We start from the raw sequence: 19,250 nt of genomic DNA on the forward strand, positions 1-19,250 counted from the left end.
CTCCACAAACATTTTAAAGCACCCTTATGTGGTGGGGCCAGGCAGAAACCATGGACTGATTTGCTGCTCAGTCAGTGTGTCCTTTGTTTTTCGTTTGTTTTTTGACAGGCAGAGTGGACAGTGAGAGAGAGAGAAACAGAGAGAAAGGTCTTCCTTTTTTTTTTTTTTTTTTTTTTTTTTTTTTTTTTTTTGACAGGCAGAGTGGACAGTGAGAGAGAGAGAGACAGAGAGAAAGGTCTTCCTTTGCCGTTGGTTCACCCTCCAATGGCTGCCGCCGCCGCCGCCGCCGCCGCCGGCGCGCTGCGGCCGGCGCACCGCGCTGATCTGATGGCAGGAGCCAGGAGCCAGGTGCTTTTCCTGGTCTCCCATGGGGTGCAGGGCCCAAGCACCTGGGCCATCCTCCACTGTACTCCCTGGCCACAGCAGAGAGCTGGCCCTGGAAGAGGGGCAACTGGGACAGAATCCGGCACCCCGACCGGGACTAGAACCCGGTGTGCCGGCGCCGCAAGGCGGAGGATTAGCCTAGTGAGCTGCGGCGCCGGCCAGGTCTTCCTTTTTTCCGTTGGTTCACCCTCCAATGGCCACCGCAACCGGCCATCCTCCAAGCACTTGGCCATCCAAGCACTTGGGCCATCCTCCACTGCCTTCCCAGGCCACAGCAGAGAGCTGGCCTGGAAGAGGGGCAACCGGGACAGAATCCAGCACCCCGACTGGGACTAGAACCCAGTGTGCTGGCGCCGCAGGCGGAGGATTAGCCTATTGAGCCACGGCGCCGGCTTGTTCAGTGTGTCCTTATAAAGCTTCAGGATGATGAACACCTTCAGAGGTCCTGAATGTGTAGATTTCCAGTCACAGGAGTGGTGAACTAAGAGCCTCCAGCGTTAGGAATTATGACTGGAATCAAGAAGTTCTGTTTACTTAGTTATCAAAGGACTTGACTCATGGATAGCATGGAACTGGTACACATGGCCAAAATATGCCACTTTCCACCACTTATCAAACTACTAGTTGGGTAGACTCTGTGGATAATTGAGTTATCTGGGAATACTTCCTTGACCCAGGAAAGTGCTGGGTATGTTGTATTTGTTAAGTGTTTTATTAGACACCACATGCCTAGCTTTGCAAAATAAAAAGAGAAGAAAAGGAAGGAAGGAAAAAGAAAAAAAGAAATGAAGCTACATGTAAACTAAAGGCCTATTTTTAGAGGAAAAAGACTAAAACGAGGAGTGGCATTGTGATGCATTGGGTTAAGCGTCCCATTTCAGAGCCCTGGTTTGAGTCCTGGCTGCTGTTTCCAATACAGCTCCCTGATAATGGCCCAGGAAGGCAGTGGACAATGGCCCAAGTACTTGGGTCCCTGACAATCACATGGGAGACCTAGATGCGGTTTTGGGCTCTTGGCTTCAGTCTGGACCAGTCCCAGCCATTGTGGCCATTTGGGAAGTGAACTGGCAGGTGGAAGATATGTCTCTCTCTCTCTCTCTCTTTCTCTCTCTCTCCCCCTCTCTCCCCTTCCCTCCCCACCCCTTGTGTTACTCTGCCTTTCAAATAAGTAAATAAATAAATCTTTTTTTTTTAAATTACCATTGTAAACAACTCTCAAGAGATATGAATGGTTAGAAAGTGTGCTTGGGTCTTTGTTTCCAAAACAAAGGTTCTTCTAAGACAAATCATATCTTCTTTCTGAGTTTAAATCTAGAAGGACCCTCCTTGGGTCGCTGTGTCTGTAGAAGAAAGGGCAGAGGATGCACAGAAAAGAACCCCCTCCACGGGCCGACGCCGTGGCACAGTGGATTAACCACCACCTGCAATGCCAGCATCACATATGGGTGCCAGATGGAGTCCCGGCCGGTCCTCTTGTGATCCAGCTTCCTGCATACCTGGGAAAGCAGCAAAAGATCCCCAAGTGCTTGGGCTTCTGCCACTTGTGGGAAGACTTAGATGGAGTTCCAGGTTCCTGGCTGTGCTCTGTCCCACTCCTAGCTATTGTGGCCATTTGGGGAGTAAACCAGCAGATGGAAACCCTCTCTCTTCCTCTGTGTACGTGTGTGTGTGTGTGTAACTCTGCTTTTCAAATAAATAAAATAAACCTTAAAAAAAAGAAATAAAAGAAGCCTTCTCGAAAGACAAAGCAATGTTTCAAAAACCACACTGACTTCACCAGGTGCCGTGCATTCCAATCTTTTCCATTTCATTGTTCAAATAAGTTTTTTAAAGATTTATTTATTTATTTGAAAGTATGAGTTACACAGAGAGAGAAGGGGAGGCAGAGAGGTCTTCCATCTGCTGGTTCACTCCCCACTTGGCTGCAATGGCTGGAGCTGCACCGATCCAAAGCCAGGAGCCAAGAGCTTCTTCCAGGTCTCCCACATGGGTGCAGGGACCCAAGAACTTGGGCCGTCTTCCACTGCTTTCCCAGACCATAGCAGAGAACTGGATTGGAAGTGGAGCAGCTGGGACTTGAACCGACGCCCATATGGGATGCCAGCACTGCAGGCGGTGGTTTTACCTACTTTGCCACACACCGGCCCCTCTAATTAATTTTAAAAATATTGGTAGTGCCCTAAAACCTGTTGATATCAAATGGATGATGATGACCCACAATTTGGAAAACATAAAATAAAGACTAAATTCACAGAAGGTTCTGTTTCAATTCTGGTACCATTTTACATAAAGCAATCTTTTAGAATCTTTCCTGTGACCATGAGCGGTAGAAAATATAGCTATGGAGAGGAAGTTGGTTATGATGAATGGAATTCCTCGCCTATACTAGGCACTATATGGAAACACTAGAGCAGCTCACGTCCCTACAGAAGGGCTAACCACAAATATGCAAAACATACGGATGTGGGCTAGTGCCACCAAAACTGCTAACTGAGCACATATCTCTATCCTGTTTTAATAATGGAGGAAACAGTCTTCCCTTAAAGCTGTTCTCAGTATCAGAACCTAACCCCTGGGACATTTGGCCATATTGAAGGCCAGCCTCCCTCCAGCAGAGCTCCCTAGAGCTCAGGAAGAGGAGTGGAACCTTAGCTGCTGCACCTATGTTGAGAATCTGAAAGTCCCAGACTCCTATAGGTTCTGGCTCTGGCCAGGTCCTGAAGACTGAGACAACTCAGTGAGTATGTGAAGTAGCCTCACCTGGAAGCTATGACTTGGTTGTGATTTTCTTCCTCTTAGTGAATATCTTGCTCTTAGAAGACAATGAGCCCTACAAGGTACAAGCAAGGCAGGTATCCTTTAGATGATCCAAACCATCCCTTCTTTTATATTCCAAATTAATCCTGAGTTTTTAACTATTTAGCAACCACATGAACAATTGGTCTGGCTGATTTAAGGGTGCTGACTTTAGGTAAATAACAATGAAAAACCTATTCTATATATGAGAAAATATTGTGAAATGATTAGTTGAAAATATAGTACAGGTACATGCTGAAAAATATTCTACCCTCCAAAAGAAACTGAGATTAAGGGTTAGGATTGGATTGGAATGGTGAATTTAAAAAGTTAATCCATGGGGCTGGTGCTGTGGCATAGCTGGTTAAGCTGCTGCCTGCAGCACCGATATCCCATATGGGCACTGGTTTAAGTCCCTGCTGTTCCACTCCCAATCCAGCTCCCTGCTAATGTGCCTGGGAAAGCAGCAGAAGATAGCTCAAGTACTTGGGCCCCTGCACCCACATCGGAGGCCCAGAAGAAGCTGCCGGCTGCTGTGGTCATTTTGGGAATAAACCAGCAGATGGAAGATCTCTTTCATCTTTCATTCTCTCTCTCTTTCTCTCTGTAACTGTGCCTTTCAAATAACTAAATAAATGTTTTTTTTTTTTTTAAAAAAAAGTTAGTCCAGGGACAGACATTGTGGCAAAGTGGGTTAAGCCATTGCTTAGGACGCCTATATCCCATGTTGGACTGCCTGGGATTGAGTTCTGGCTCCTGTGCTTCCAATCCAGTTTTCTCCTAATGCATTCTGGGTGGCAGCAGGTGATGGATCAAGTGCTAGGACCCCGCCATCCATATCGGGGATCCAGGTGCAGTTTGAAGCTCCTGGCTTCAGTCTGGCCCAGCCCTGGCTATTGCTTGCATTTGGGGAGTGAACCAGCAGATAGATCTCTCTCTTTCTCCCTCTCACTGTCACTATGCCTTTTAAATGCATGAAAATCAATAAACATTTTTAAATAAAGGTCAGTCCGGTTTAATATTGTTCTGTCATTTAAAAAACTTGCTGGGACCAGCGTTGTGGCCCAGCAGGTTAAGCCACCACCTATGATGCTGGTGTCCCATTTGGGCTTCAGTTTGAGTCTGGGCTGCTCCACTTCTGATCCAGCTCCCTGTTAATGTAGCTAGGAAAGCAACAGCAGATGAGCTGGTGTATTTGGGCCATGCCACCCATGTGGGAGATACAGATGGCTTTGGCCTGACCCAGCTTTGGCCATTGAGATCATTTGGATAGTGAACCAGAGAATGGAAGATCTTTCTCTGTCTCATTCGCTCTGTCTCTCTCTTTCTGTGTAACACTGCCTTTCAAATAAATGAATATATCATATATACCTTTTTTATTTTTATTTTTTATTTATTTGAAAGAGTTACAGAGAGAGGTGGAGACAGAGAGAGGTCTTCCATCCACTGGTTCACTCCCCAGATGGCTGCAGCAGCAGGAGCTGTACCTATCCAAAGCCAGGAGCCAGGAGCTTCCTCCAGGTCTCCCATGTGGGCTCAGGGGCCCAAGGACTTGGGCCATCTTCCACCACTATCCCAGGCCACAGTAGAGAGCTGGATCGGAAGAGGAGCAGCCGGGACCAGAACCAGCGCCCATATGGGATGCCGGAGCTTCAGGCCAGAGCTTTAACTTGCTGCACCACAGCGCCGGCCCCCGTATATATCTTTTTTAAAGATAAATAAAAAGAACTTGCTTTGGCCTCTCCTTAATCCTCGCCTATTTGCACTTTAGTAAACTGAATGCTGTTTTGTTCCCCTTTGGATTAAAACCTATTTGTTGAGATGCTTAAAGCAATTTCGTTAGCCCCTGTGTTATTTTCCTGGGGCTTCCACAATAAAGAACACAGATGGAGCTGTTTAAGCAACAAACATTTACCACATAGTCCTGGTGGCTGGAAGGCAGGCACTGAGGTGTCGGCAGAGTCAGTGTTTCTGAGCCTCTCACCTGGCTTGCTGTTGGCCCCTTTCTCCCTGTGTCATCACAAGGTCATCCTCCTGTGCGTGCCTGTGTCTTTTATCTCCTCTTCCAGTTAAGTTGGATTAGGACCCACCCTAGCAGCCTCATTTTTAACTTAATTATGCCATTAAAGGTCGCAGCCCCAAGTTCTTAGGGACTATGGGTTAGGATTTCAATCTGTAAATTCAAGAAGAATGCACGGAACCCATTGCAGTCTCAGTAATGCTTGCTCCAGTTATGGTTGCAGGCTGTGAGAAGCAAAAAGACCTCTGTAGAGCTGGACCCTCCAGCCGGGTTTTTAAATGGCATGGTTTTGTTTTCTCAACCTTAGGAAGAACTAACGCCGACGTGATGACCGCCTTATCCCAGGGCTACCGGATGCCCCGCATGGAGAACTGCCCAGATGAACTCTATGACATCATGAAAATGTGCTGGAAAGAAAAGGCGGAGGAGAGGCCCACGTTTGACTACTTGCAGAGTGTGCTGGATGACTTCTACACCGCCACAGAAGGGCAGTACCAGCAGCAGCCGTAGAGATGCGCCCATCCCTTGGGCGCTGCTGCCCCGATTCAGAGAAGTGGCCATCCTGGGCTGCACCAGCTATCTCACGTGCTGGGCCAAGCTCCTGAAAGCCAAGGCTTCATCTCTCAGGAAGAACCCCTTTGACTAAGAATCCTCTTAGACTGATGCCCAGTGCCCTTCGGCTGGTCATCTTGCTCTGAGTGACCAACATCTGGATAGAGCCCTGGGAGAGACCAACAACAACTGCTCACTCCAAAAATACTCCCATGCTGGCCCTCAGTTATGACTGGATGTGTGACTCAAGAGGTTCAGAGACTGTGGTAATAAATCTCCAGTCGTAGCAGAACTACACTCTTTTATAAAGCGAAGATAACCAGATGCATAGCGTGACCCTTCTTTGCAATTTTTCTGCTTTGGCTTCCTTGTTTAAAAAAAAAGATGACTAATCCAACCTGTTAGATTTTGCAAGTGAAGTCAGTTGCTTAAAAATGTCTTTCCCAGATTTCAGTGGTTTTTTTTTTTTCCCCTCATCCTCTGAAATCTGAGACAAACATCTTCCTTTAGTGGACACTGCTCGCATCCGCTGGACATGCAGCTGCACCTCTGTGTCCTGTGATGTGGTGTTCTCAGCTGCCCCGGGCCCAGCCAGACCTCCCAGGGAGAGAAGAGCATCAGAAACTGCTCCGCCTTGATAAGTATTCTTGATGGTCCAGCCTTTTCAGTCCCACAGCATCCTGTGACAGTGTCATGTGGAAGAATAGTAAGATTCTACCAGCTGCAGAGCCTGGTCAGGCCTCCTAAAACATAAGTGTTCCTTTGTTGCTTCACATGATTTGAACATTATTTTAAGGATCAAGTGTTAATTTTAGTTGCACTGTAGAAGGTAAAAAATGTTACCTTTGGGGCTATTTTTATGACTATGTGGTCTTTTCTATTCTAGCCTGTTTAAGATGTGTGGGAGACTATTTATACCCAAGGATATGAAGGAAAACAGGTGACTTCAGAGGCTCCTATGAGCCATGAGGGCAGCTGAGTCAAGAAATTTTGTTTACTCCATTTTTCTACTGTCAGCTTTGAATGGGAAATTGCTGTATCACGTTTCACTTACCCTGTTGTGTATATACCTAATATTTCTATTTTTGATTTTATTTTAATACACATGGCCTAATAACATCTTAAGTGTTTTACTTGTGTTTAACTTGATTTTCAACTGGTATCAATGTGAAGGTGAGTGCCAGCGGAGGGTGGGGGTAAGAGACAGTTACCCCGTTTTACCTATGCAATTTCTGTCTCCACCCTTTGAGCATTTCAGATTGGAGCTGGATGCCTGGACATCCCTTTGTGGAAGTCAGATAGGATTTGTTTGCAAGTTGGCATAACAGGCATCATTAAAATTTCATTTTGTGTGTTTTCCTTAGGTTTCAGTTGCCTAAAACATTTTACTTCTCACTCATTTTTAACCTCTTCTCCTGTGTGACTTTCTAAACTATTCTAAAATTCTTGATTCACAAAGATAATATTATCACCACATAATGTCTGCACAGCTGGTTCCTTGGTACACGGTGGTTAAGTTTTCTCCATACACCTCCCTGTTCACATCTTGTTTCAGAACCACATATAATACCACATACCACATGGAGGGAAAGTGTAAATAATCCCAAAGACAACTTAGAAAACTACTAAATTTATCCTCCTTTTTGTTTTCTGCCTTCAGTTCAGCTTCCTTTTGACTTTCCTTCTCAATCAAGCTTATGATCCTTTTACCAAGTCTCCTTCCTACTGTGCCATAGGCACTGGCAGTCTTGTCCCAAGAATATATCAAAGGTCAATAAGAGGAGGAACCCTACTTACACTATGGGTAGATCAAGAGCACAGAAATAATTTTAGTCATAAACTCATTCCCAGTTCTGGCTACGGTGCCTGCTTTCCCTTTATTCTTCCCCTTACTCCCACAACTCCCAGAGTGTTGTTTAGTGAGAAACATCAGCTTCAGAGGTGCTCAACTGGATTAAAAGAAATGCTCATCCTACAGCTTGGCTCCCCAGCTCTTCTCACTGCCAGGTTCTGTAGCCATTCACGAGCGTTTCCTGCTGCCGAGCGCATCTCGCAGGCGAGATCACACTTCCCACCGTTCCTCTGGCACCTGTCCTTTATTTTCTGCTTCTTCAGAGAGGCTGCCCTTCTCTGTTTCCTGTGTTTTGACTGCATGAAGTTTTTAGATGGAGTGAGGGTGAGTGAGGGTTGCTCTTGTGCCTGATGGAAATGGTGACTACAGACACCTGAAGATATCTATCCACCAGCCCTTGCTCGGGGCTTCCTTTTATGCTTTGACGTTTTATAAAAATCATCTCTAACTCACTCAACAGTGCTGAAAGAGCTGGACGTGCTAGCTCTGTTTCACAGCTGAAGGAGGTCAGGTGCATCCAAGGCCATGGAAGGAATCTGAATGACTTGGCTTCATGTTATTCCTTGTGGAATAAAACCAATGAAATACCTATTCAACAGAAGCTCTCTGACTCAACTGGACATCAGAGCGGGCAAGGGTACTACGAGTCCACACAGATGTGAGGGGAAATTCCCACTAATTTATTTGCAGATGAAAAAATCATGCAAGAATTGAACTTGCCCCTTTAGATAATTTTCAGAGATGACACTTTTGGATAAAATGTTTTGATAATATTTGTGCTCCACTTGGTAACATGAAGATGTATGAAGACCAATATAATTTTATCCCAGAGAGTTCTAATCTGATACATATGTAAGAGCATGACCATTTAATTTTATTTCTCTACTTTTACGAGTGTGTGAAGTACATTAAGTAGGCGTGCCAGAAATTTCAGAGACCCCAGAAGGCCAAGGTGTGTTCCTGAATAATTTCCCTTCAGCATGGAAATGATGACAGCATTCTTGACTTCCATCTGTAGGTCACTGGAAAGACGTTAGAAATAATCTAGCTTGGCCAACCTGCAAAGGTAACACAGAACTCATAGAATCAAAAGCATCCTTATCTACACCCCCAGAAGTAGGTGCCATATCCTAGGGGCAGAACGTTATCTGTGAATGTTTATTATTAGCTTTTTGCCAGGATTGGGCAAAAGATCCTTAATCCCTTATCTGCTTCTGTTAGCATCAAACATGCTTTTGCTAATACAATGAGTAGACTGAATGTTTGGAGGTAAAACCTCATTGAACAGCAAGGAAGAAGCTTTTAATCAAGTAACAACATTTCTGCAGCAAAATGCCTGCATATTCACACTAGTGGGCTGAGTATAGCCTATAAATAGCTTCAGTTAGTTTTGGTAACCAAGTGAGTTCTAGAAAGTTTTTTTTTTTAAATAAAGACTTGTTTACTTGAAAATCAGAATTACAGATTGAAATAGAGAGATCTTCCATTTGATGGTTCATTCCCCCAAATGGCTGCAACAGGTAGGGCTGGTCCTCACCAAAGCTAGGAGCCAGGAGCTTCTTCTAGGTCTCCCACATGAGTGATAAGGGCCCAAGTATGTAGGCCATTTCCACTGCCTCCCAGGTGCATTAGTAGTGAGCTGGATTGGAAGTGGAGCAGCCAGGACTTGAACCATCTGCTTAACCTGTTGTGCCACAACGCCAGCCTCTAGAAACATCTTTTGGCTCTCAGAGTTTTGGAGTTCAGAATTGTGGATGAGGGCTTGTGGACCTATACCCTGATGGCTTGAAGAATTTGCCAGAGCTGTCCTTATCGGGCAGTGTCTTCCATTCGAGTGGAGCACACTCATATTGGGTGTGCTTGAAACCCATTCTATACAGCCATGTTCAAAGAAACAAGCTGTTTATCTTTTTCCTTGAAACAGCACAATCAGTAAGAAAGAGCATCTCTGGCCAGGTACCACTTCCCACCTCGAGAGAGTCTGACGCATAGCAGCTCAAGTGGGCAAACATCTGGTGGTTCCAGCTGACCACTGGCTATGGGTGGGAGCCATGACAGTTACAGGGTGCAGTTCTGGGCCCCTGGGGAGCTTCATAAGGCACCCCATGCACAGAGCGGTGCTCCTTCATCACACGGAAGCCAGTGCACACAGGGGTACCACATTCAGTTCTCACACTTGATGACAGGCCCTCAGATCTTAACTGCCCTGGTCAGGTCACTTTAGGGTGCCCCTGAAAGGATGGAGAGTCATCAGGAGCCACAGGTGTTCCTTGATCTGATGGAAGAGAGCAATGAAATCAGTTGAAAACCTTTGCTCTGTAAAATAATCATGTTTTGAAAACTTCTTGGTAAAATTAGTTTGTTTTTATTGTCAAAATAATCACTCTAATCTCTTTTTTGTCAAAGCTCTTTAACTTTTTTATTTATTTATTTGGAAGGCAGAGTGACAGAGAGCAGAGACAGAAAGAGAGAGAGATTTCCATCCACTGGTTCACTCCCCAAATGCCCTCAATGGGCAGAACTGGGCCAGGTTGAAGCCAGGAGCTCCATCTAGTTCTCCCAGGTGGATGGCAGGGGCCCAAGCACTTGAACTTCATTTGCTGCCTTGCAGGATGCATCATCAGGAAGCTGGATTGGAAGCACAGCTTAACTGGGACCTGAACCTGCACTCCAATATGGGATGCAGGTGACCCAAGAGCAGCAGCTTAACCTGCTGCACCACAATGCCCACCCCAAGCCATTTAACTTTCCATCAGGTTCTCTACGGGCTGATCACAGCCTCTTGCTAATGCATACCCTGACAGGAAGCTGATGGCTCAAGCAGTTGGGTCCCAGCCACCCATGGCGGGGACCTGGATTGAGTGCCCAGGTTGTCTTTGACCTGTGCCAGCCACAGCTATTCCAAGTATCTGGGGAGTAAGCCAGGGGGTGGGAGTGCACTTTCTCTCTCTCTCTCTGGCTGTGGATGGGTTGGTTTGCATGGGAAATGTAGGTCGCAGTGGAGTGGTTTGCTGTCCATAGGAACTGGCAAGCCCTAAGAGGGGACAGTCCCTCAGAGTCAGTAGGGCCCAGATATCAAACATCACAGTATAGAAAATAAGTGAACAAGGCCAAAGCCAACATCACAGTGGAAAAGGATGAAACAGTAGCAGATCAGGGAAGGTTTTTGCAATCCTAAGGTCATAAGGCAGAGATCATGACACAGCGTCCCACCCCCTGCACCTGGTGAGCTTCCTAAACCCCAGCTAATTGTCCTAAGTGGTGGGAGAAAGAAGGAAAGAGGATGTCCCTGTTGAGACAGCAGGGAAGGAAGGGAAGGAGGGCATAGACACTGAGACTCTGAGTGGAGGCCAGTCTATGGCTGCATTTCTGCTGCAGTGAGTCAACCACACAATATCCTGCAACCCATGAACTTGAACTGTGAAGACAGTGCAAGGGCTTGGAACAGCTGAGATGAGTGTGGAAGAGAGGTATGAGTGGAGCTTATGCACCAAGGTGCAATTGATGCAGCACACTGGGAATAAAATCACATGGCTGCAATGGGCACCTCTCATCTGGGGCTTCCCTGAGCCTGCACTCAACTGTTGCCCGACACACCGCATACCTGCTGACGCTGGAAGCTGGGCCCTGCTTACCAGCAAGATGGTTCCTGCCACAGCTTTAGGAATGCTTATGGTTTAAGAATATAAATTGGGGACCAGCATTGTGGCAAAGCAGGTAAAGCTAACACCTGCAACGCTGGCATCCAATGTGGGTACCAGTTTGAGTCCTGGCTGCTCCATGTCCAATTCAGCTTCTTGCTAATGCACCTGAGAAAGCAGCAGAGGGCAGCCCAAGAGCTTGGGCCCTGAACCCATATGGGAGACCCAGAAGAAGCTCCTGGCTTCTGGCTTCTGGCTTCTGTCTAGTCCAGGCCCAGCTGTTGTGGCCATTAGAGGAACGAACCATCAGACAGAAGATCTCTCCCTCACTGTCTCTCACTTTCTCTCTTTAACTCTGCCTTTCAAATAAGTAAAATAAATCTTTAAAAAACATTTAAGCCAATGCAAAAGACATTTGCTAAACCTCAATATGTCACTGGTTTGCTAGGACTGCGGGGACAAAGGCCCATGACAAAGGATGGCTTAAACAGCGGAGATTTACTTTCTCATAGTTCTGGAGGTTGGAAGTCCAAGACCAAGGTGCCAGCAGGGGTGGTTTCTCTGAGGCCTCTCCCCTTGGTTCGCAGATGATCGCCTTTTCCCTGTGTTCTCGCAACGTCTTTCTTTTTCTTTCTTTCTTTCTTTCTTTTTTTTTTTTTTTTTTTTTTTTTTTTTTTTTTTTTTTTTGACAGGCAAAGTGGATAGTGAGAGAGAGAGAGAGACAGAGAGGAAGGTCTTCCTTTTGCCGTTGGTTCACCCTCCAATGGCCGCCACGGCTGGCGCGCTGCGGCCGGCGCACCCCGCTGATCCAAAGGCAGGAGCCAGGTGCTTCTCCTGGGCTCCCATGCAGGTGCAGGGCCCAAGTACTTGGGCCATCCTCCACTGCCTTCCCGGGCCACAGCAGAGAGCTGGCCTGCAAGAGGGGCAATCGGGACAGAATCCGGCGCCCCGACCGGGACTAGAACCTGGTGTGCCAGCACCGCTAGGTGGAGGATTAGCCTATTGAGCCGCGGCACCGGCCTCACAACGTCTTTCTCCTCTGTGTGTCTGGTCCTATGCATCTCTTCTTAAAGGACACCAGAGATACTGGACTAGAGTCCACTCACATGACCTCATTTTAACTTTACTTCTGTGAAGGCCCTGTTTCCAAATATGAGTGGTAACAGAAATCATTTTCAAAATCAAAGTTAGGGGCCAGTGTTGTGGCACAGCAGGTAAAGCCACCGTCCGCGACACCAGCATCCCATATGAGGCTGGTTCAAATCCCTGCTGCTCCATTTCCAATCCAGCTCCCTGCTAATGTGCCTGGGGAAACAGCAGAGGATGGCCTGAGTGCTTGTGCCCCTGCCACCCACCTGGGAGACCTGGATGGATTTCCAGGCTCCTGGCTTTGGCCTGGCCCAGCCATGGTTGTGGCATTTGGGGAGTAAACCACCAGATGGAAGATTTCTTTCTCTCTGTCCCTTTCTTTCTATCTCTGGGACTCTTCCTTTCAAATAAATAAATAAACTGTTTTTAAAAAAATCAAAATTAAGTTGACTCAGCCAAACCGAGGATTTAAACTTGGAAACAAGTCAGTCGCCAGAGCTGGTTGTTCCACCAGCCTAGGTCTGGTTGCAGGGTTTATACTTTCCTCACAGGGTGCATACATACACTGAATCAGGTTTAGAGCATAAGGATTTCTATGTGACCATCAATTACATTGAAAATCACAGACAACCTCACTGAACATGAAGAACGCCTGGTCATAGCTGCCACACTTGGCTGTTGATTAAGGACCTGCATTACATCTCCATTCATTGCCACATGCAATGTGATCCCCACGCACAGGGAGGACAACAAAGGGGCCTTCAGTGACTCTTCCCACAGTGGCCAAAAGTCCGAAAGTTCACTCCTTCTTTAAAAGTTTTATGTATTTTCCCTTTTTCTGACAGGCAGAGACACACAGAAATAGAGAGAGATCTTCCATCCTCTGCTCAAGTACTTGGGTCCCTGCCACCCATGTGGGTGACCCAGATTGAGTGTGGGGCTTCTAGCTTCAGCCTGACCAACCTCACTCCTTCTTAAGGTACAGTAGAGGTCTCCCTACCCATAGCTGAAGTTTAGCTGATCCCTGTTAGTGTTCATTGAAAGCTCTTGTGACCTGAGACTCAGCTGCAGGGTGTCTTTGTAGCATGGGCAACATCCCAGCTGACTCAGGCCTCTAGAGTCACTATTTAAGTACACACAGGTATGCATGGATTTGAAAAGCTTTTGTAAACTTATCTTTTAATTCCACTTTGAAGTACCTTCCTAGGGTCACATTCAGAGGTGCTGAGGGTTAGGACTTAAACTGATGGGATAACCCTCAGTCTCTGGGGAAATCGAGAATGTGAACTAATACTGCAACCAAAGGACATCCAACTGCACTGGCTGGGTGGAGCAGTTGGGTTGTCCACATTTTCCTATGCTCAGCCTGATATCGCATGGGTGTATTTCAGAGCCTAGGGACTTCCACCGGCCCCTTCTGCAGGCAGCACATGGGTCTGGACAGACCGTGCACCGCCAAGCCTCAGTTTGCTTAAGATGTACTCTGCCACCTTGCAGAGCTATGGGCTATCAGCAGACAAAAATGATTTGAGGGGCTGGCACTGTGGTGCAGTGGGTAAAGCCGCTGCTTGGAGTGCTGGCATCCCACATGGGTGCCAGTCAGAGTTCCGGCTGCTCCACTTCCAATCTAGCTCTCTACTATGGCCTGGGAAAGCAGTAGAGGATGGCCCAAGTCCTTGGGCCCCTGCACACATGTGGGAGACCCAGAGGAGGCTCCTGGCTTTGGATCAGCACAGCTCCAGCCATTGCAGCCAACTGGGGAGTGAACCATCCTGTATTTATTTTGAAAAACAGGGGCCAGAGACAGACTGGCAGACCAATACACAAAGAAATGGATCTACCATCCATTGATTCATTTCGCAAATGCCACAACAGCCCGTGCTGGGCCAGGCTTAAGCCAGGAGTCTGGAACTCCATCCAGGTCTTCCATGTGGGTAGCAGGAACCCAAGTGCTTGAGCCATCACCTGCTGCTTCCCAGGATGCACGTTAGCAGGAAGCTGGGATTGGAAGAAGAGCCAGAACTCAAGCCCAGCACTGACATTAGATGTGGGCATCGCAACCAGCATCTTAACCACTAGACCAAATGCCTGCTCTATTCTTTTTCAAAACAAAAAATGATTGGGATGATCCAAGGGTATAACTACACTAACTTAAGGGTGCTCTGGGATATTAAAAGAATAAAGGAAGGACCAAGTTTCCAGGGGTCTGACTGATAGAAATCTTTGGTGAAGAAGTGGAAAACAATGATGAAGGCTCCATGGGACAAGAAGAGAGAAGATAGAGACGCTGCTGCAGTCAACTATGTGGCCCAGCCAGCTGCTGGCTGTCAGCCACCATCTTATCCCATCAAGGTAGGAAAAAACTGCTGCACACCCGCTGCTTGCAGTTTCAGTGAGAGGGAAATCCACAGTCACCCACTGACTTTGATTTCATCCTAGAGAGCTGATGGGGTCCAGCAGGGAAGCCGACTCTTCCCTTTCCTTCCCCGCTCCTGCAGAGCACCATCCCTGCAGTGGAAAGTCACGTAGTGTGTCTCTGATTGCTCCCAGCATCACAGTCAGAGTCAGGGCGATGTGTGGGGCAAAGGACAGATCTCCTGCATCCTGTGGGAATTTTGGGGCATTAGCCCCAGAGCTACACTCACATTCCCTACATGAGTAAGGAGGATTCACCTTAGCTTCTGGGGGTTAACACCAGAAGCAAACCATTATAATCCGTTCCCATCCTGGGAGATTTGGGTAATGGCCCCACTATATCCTGCAACACTAGGACAGTAACAATCCATTCTAAATTTCTCAGTGCCACTGAAATTTACCAGGTGGACATAGGGGAGAACATACCTCTATTCCACCTCTCTGGACTCACACCTTTCCAGAGTAAAATCTCTATATACCTTGCAGTCACCCTGTAGGACTGCAACAGGGTTCTGTTCACGTCCCTGAGCCCTAGGACTAACACTCTTGATATTATAAGCCCCAGCACCAGTTGGACTCTCCTAGCAGACATGAGGAAGGATCCATCTGTATCATACAGTCTCAGCAATTGGTGCCACAAACCCCAGCATCACTCAGACTTGCCAGTAGGACAAGAAATAATAAGGATCAAAGAAGAAATAAATGGAATTGAAATGAAAAAAAATCAACAAAACAAAAAGTTGTTTTTTTTTAAAGATAAATAAACCTCAAGCCAGGATAACAAAGAATAAGAGAGAAAAAATTCAAACAAATAAAATTGGAGATATAAAAGGAGACATTACAACTGACACCATTGAAATACAAAGGATCATAAGAAACTACAAACTATATGCTAATAAACTGGAAAACTTCGAAGAAATGGACAAATTCCTGGATTCATATAACCTACCAAGATTAAATCAAGAAGATATAGACAAGCTAAACAGACTCACAACAAGCAAAGAGAAGTAATCAAAAGTCTTCATAGGCCGGTGCTCTAGTGCAGCGACTTAAAAGCCCTGGCCTGCAGCGCCGGCATCCCATATGGGTGCTAATTCAAGTCCCGGCTGCTCCACTTCTGATCCAGCTCTCTGCTATGGCCTGGGAAAGCAGTAGAAGATAGTCCAAGTCCTTAGGCCCCTGCATCCATGTGGGAGACCCAGTAGAAGATCCTGGCTCCTAGATTCGGATCAGCTCAGCTCTAGCTGTTGTAGTCATTTGGGGAGTGAACCAGTGGATGGAAGACCTCTTTCTCTCTGGCTCTACCTCTCTCTGTAACTCTGTCTTTCAAATAAATAAAATAAATCTTAAAAAAAAAGTCTTCCAACAAGGAAAAGCCTGGGACCTGATGGCTTTACTACTGAATTCTAGAAAACATTCAAAGAGGAAGTAACTCCAATATTCATCAAACTATTCTAAAATATGGAACACGATAGAACTCTGCCAAACTTTTACGAGGCCAGCTTACTTTGATACCAAAACCAAAGACACAACATGAAAAGAAAACTATAGACCAATACCTTTAATGAACATAGATGCAAAGATTATCAACAAAATACTAGCAAATTGAATCCAAAACCACATCAAAAAGATCATACATCACAATCAAGTGGTATTTATCCCAGAAATGCAAGGGTGGTTCAACATTTGCAAATCAATAAACATAATAAATCATATCAGTAGAATAAACAACAAAAACCTTATGATCATCTCAATAGATGCAGAGAAAGCATTTGGTAAGATTGAACACCCTTTCGTAATAAAAACCCTCCACAATTTATGTATAGAAGGAACAAGGGACATTCTGGGGGCATGCACTGTGGCATAGTGGGTAAAACCACCACCTGCAGTACTGGCATTCCATGTGAACAGTGGTTTGAGTCTTGGCTGCTCCACTTCTGATCCAGCTCCCTACTAATGTGCTTGAGAAAGCAGTGGAAGATGGTTCAAGTACTTGGACTCCTGCACCCACATGGGAGACCCAGAAGAAGCTCCTGGATCCTGACTTCGGATTGACTCAGGTCCAGCTTTTGGCGCAATTTGGGGTGTGAACCAGTTGCAGGTTACAAAATAAACATACAAAAAACAATAGGAATTTAATCCAGGTCTCCCAAATGGCTGGCAGGAATCCAACTACTTGAGCCATCCAGGGTCTGCATTAGCAGGAAGGTGGAGTCAGGAGCCACAGCCAGGACTTAAACCAGGCACTCTGATATGGGATGTAGGTACCTTAACTGGCCTCATCGCCACTAAGCCAAAGGCACATCCCCACCTGAAGTTTGAAATCTGAATGTAAAACTCCAAAAAAGAAACCCTGATGTTAGTACTCCAAGGAACGCAAAATAAGGATAGGACCTCTCTCCACTGAAAGACAATTTTTAAAAAGTCAGAAAGAAATCTGTCTTCATTCCTCGAATACCTCAGTTCCTTTCAAGTGGAGGAGTCTGGAATCTGGACTCTGGTGTTAACTCTGCGATGCACAATTGGGGTGGCACAGGAATAGAGCTCAGTGGAGAGCTGAGGGTGAAAGATGAATTCTCAGGGAAGAACCAAATTCAGCCTCCCATGGCTCTGCCTCCTAACTGAGCTCTTGAAAGGGTAATGTGACCAGCATGGGACAGGGTTTGAATTATCCTCTCCTGGCTTTTTCTGAACTAAGTTGAATTAAAACAGTAGCACACATTTCTTTTCTTCCCCCTCTCCCCTACAAGACTTATTTATTTATTTTTAAGGCAGAATGATAAAGAGATAGAGAGAAAGACATAGAGATCGTACATCTGTGGGTTCACTTCTCCAATGGCCACAACAACCACGGCTGGGCCAGGCTGAAGCCAGGAGCCAGGAATTCCATCTGTGTCTCCCACTTGGGTGGCAGCAGCCCAAGTATCTGGGCCATTATCTGCTGCCTTTCCCTGATCATTAGCAGGAATCTGGACTGGAAGTAGAGAAGCCAGGATGCACAGTGCTGCTCCAATAGGGGTGCTGGGCATCAGAAGTGTCTGCTCAATCTATTGCGCCTCAATCCCATCTCCTGGCACACAGTTCTGGCTCTCAGCACAGCAGTGACCACGTGTGCTATGAAGGGCAACAACCAGCTCCAAACGAGGCTCCCTTTTACCAGGAACAGTCTTAATTTCCCTTTTGTCAGCTGGTTTGGCGCTCAGTCCATGACCTTTGGCTATTTGCATAGTCCGGACAAATTTTTCCCTTTCTTTTTGTGGGTTAACCTCATACCAAATCAAGAGCTCTAAAAATATTGATGCTGTTACTGAACCCTGAACCACCTCTGAAAATCTTTTAATTTTTCTTAAATATTTTATTTATTTATTTGAGAGGCAGAGTTATAGAGAGAGGGAGCGACAGAGAGAAAAGTTTTCCATCTGCTGGTTCACTCTCCAAATGGCTGCAATGGCTGGAGCTGGGCTGATCTGAAGCCAGGAGCCAGATGCTTCTTCTGGGTCTCCCATGTGGGTGCGGGGGCCCAAGGACTTGAGCCATCTTCCACTGCTTTCCCAGGCCATAGCAGAGAGCTGGATCAGAAAAGGAGCAGCCAGGGCAGGAACCAGTACTCATAAGGGATGCTGGCGCCACAGGCAGAGGTTTAACCTACTACACTACAGCGCTGGCCCCCAGAAATCTTTAACATGTGAAATAGTGTTCAATTGCTTAAATAACCTTTAGGTCCAAATGGATTCGTTGCATCACTATTTGTAATTAAAAAATATTGAAACTCTCTAATTGGTTAAAACATTCAGTCATCATTCTGTACCCAGAATTCTGCAGTACACCCAAGATATTTATGTGTCAGTTTTAGCCAACTATAAAGAAAAGGTTATTGAACTATGTAGAATGTTGTTATATATGTGTAAGAAAGTGGGGAAATGTCCACAATATATTATTCAATAGAAAAATCAGAATATGTAAATATTTAAAGAATGATTAGATCTATTTTAAAGAAAAATGCAAAATAATTAAAGTGAAAAAATAAAAATAGAACACTTCATGAAATCACACTGGAATAATAATACAGATTGAATGGACTTTTTTTCTTTCTACTTTCATGTATCTTTCAATTCTAATTATCATATATTACTTTAATAATGTAAAAGACAAATCTCCACATAAAAATCTGGCTGAATCCTCTTTGTAGACTGAGCAAAATAAATCTATTAAAAAGTAAACAAATTGCTTTTAAAAATCCACAGTGGGGCCGGCATTGTGAGTTAAGATATACCTTCAAGTCTCAGCTATGCCACTTCTGATCCAGCTCCCTGCTAGCACCTAAGATGGTAGCAGGAAATGGCCCAAGTGCTTGGGCCCCTGAATCTACGTGGAAGACACAGTGGAAGCTCCTGCCTCCTGGCTTCAGCCCAGCCCAGGCATCACCATCGTTGCTGTTTGGGCAGTGAACCAGCTGACAGAAAACCTGTCTGTCTCTCTCTCCCTCTCTTTCTAACTCTTT

The 19,250-nt window shown here is 45.9% G+C and overlaps 1 protein-coding gene and 1 long non-coding RNA gene across 6 annotated transcripts in view; one reads left to right on the top strand and one right to left on the bottom strand.

The window, feature by feature from the left end:
- LYN (LYN proto-oncogene, Src family tyrosine kinase) overlaps positions 1-6,871 on the top strand; it is a 143,358-nt gene extending 136,487 nt beyond the window's left edge. For all 5 annotated transcript variants that reach the window (XM_002710498.6, XM_002710497.6, XM_089335260.1 and 2 more), the window contains one exon: positions 5,508-6,871. In XM_002710498.6, coding sequence (XP_002710544.1) covers positions 5,508-5,710 — 203 coding nt within the window. In that variant the 3' untranslated portion in view covers positions 5,711-6,871. The remainder of the gene's footprint in view (positions 1-5,507) is intronic.
- A 1,395-nt stretch (positions 6,872-8,266) lies between these two features.
- The window catches only part of LOC138850253 (uncharacterized), a 34,821-nt gene continuing 23,837 nt past the window's right edge, over positions 8,267-19,250 (bottom strand). The window contains exon 2 of the long non-coding RNA XR_011389996.2: positions 8,267-8,662. This is a non-coding gene — a long non-coding RNA (uncharacterized LOC138850253). The remainder of the gene's footprint in view (positions 8,663-19,250) is intronic.

The sequence above is a fragment of the Oryctolagus cuniculus genome, chromosome 6 (genome assembly GCF_051225735.1).
Source record: "Oryctolagus cuniculus isolate XC-2025 breed Fujian yellow rabbit chromosome 6, ASM5122573v1, whole genome shotgun sequence".
NCBI lineage: Eukaryota > Metazoa > Chordata > Mammalia > Lagomorpha > Leporidae > Oryctolagus > Oryctolagus cuniculus.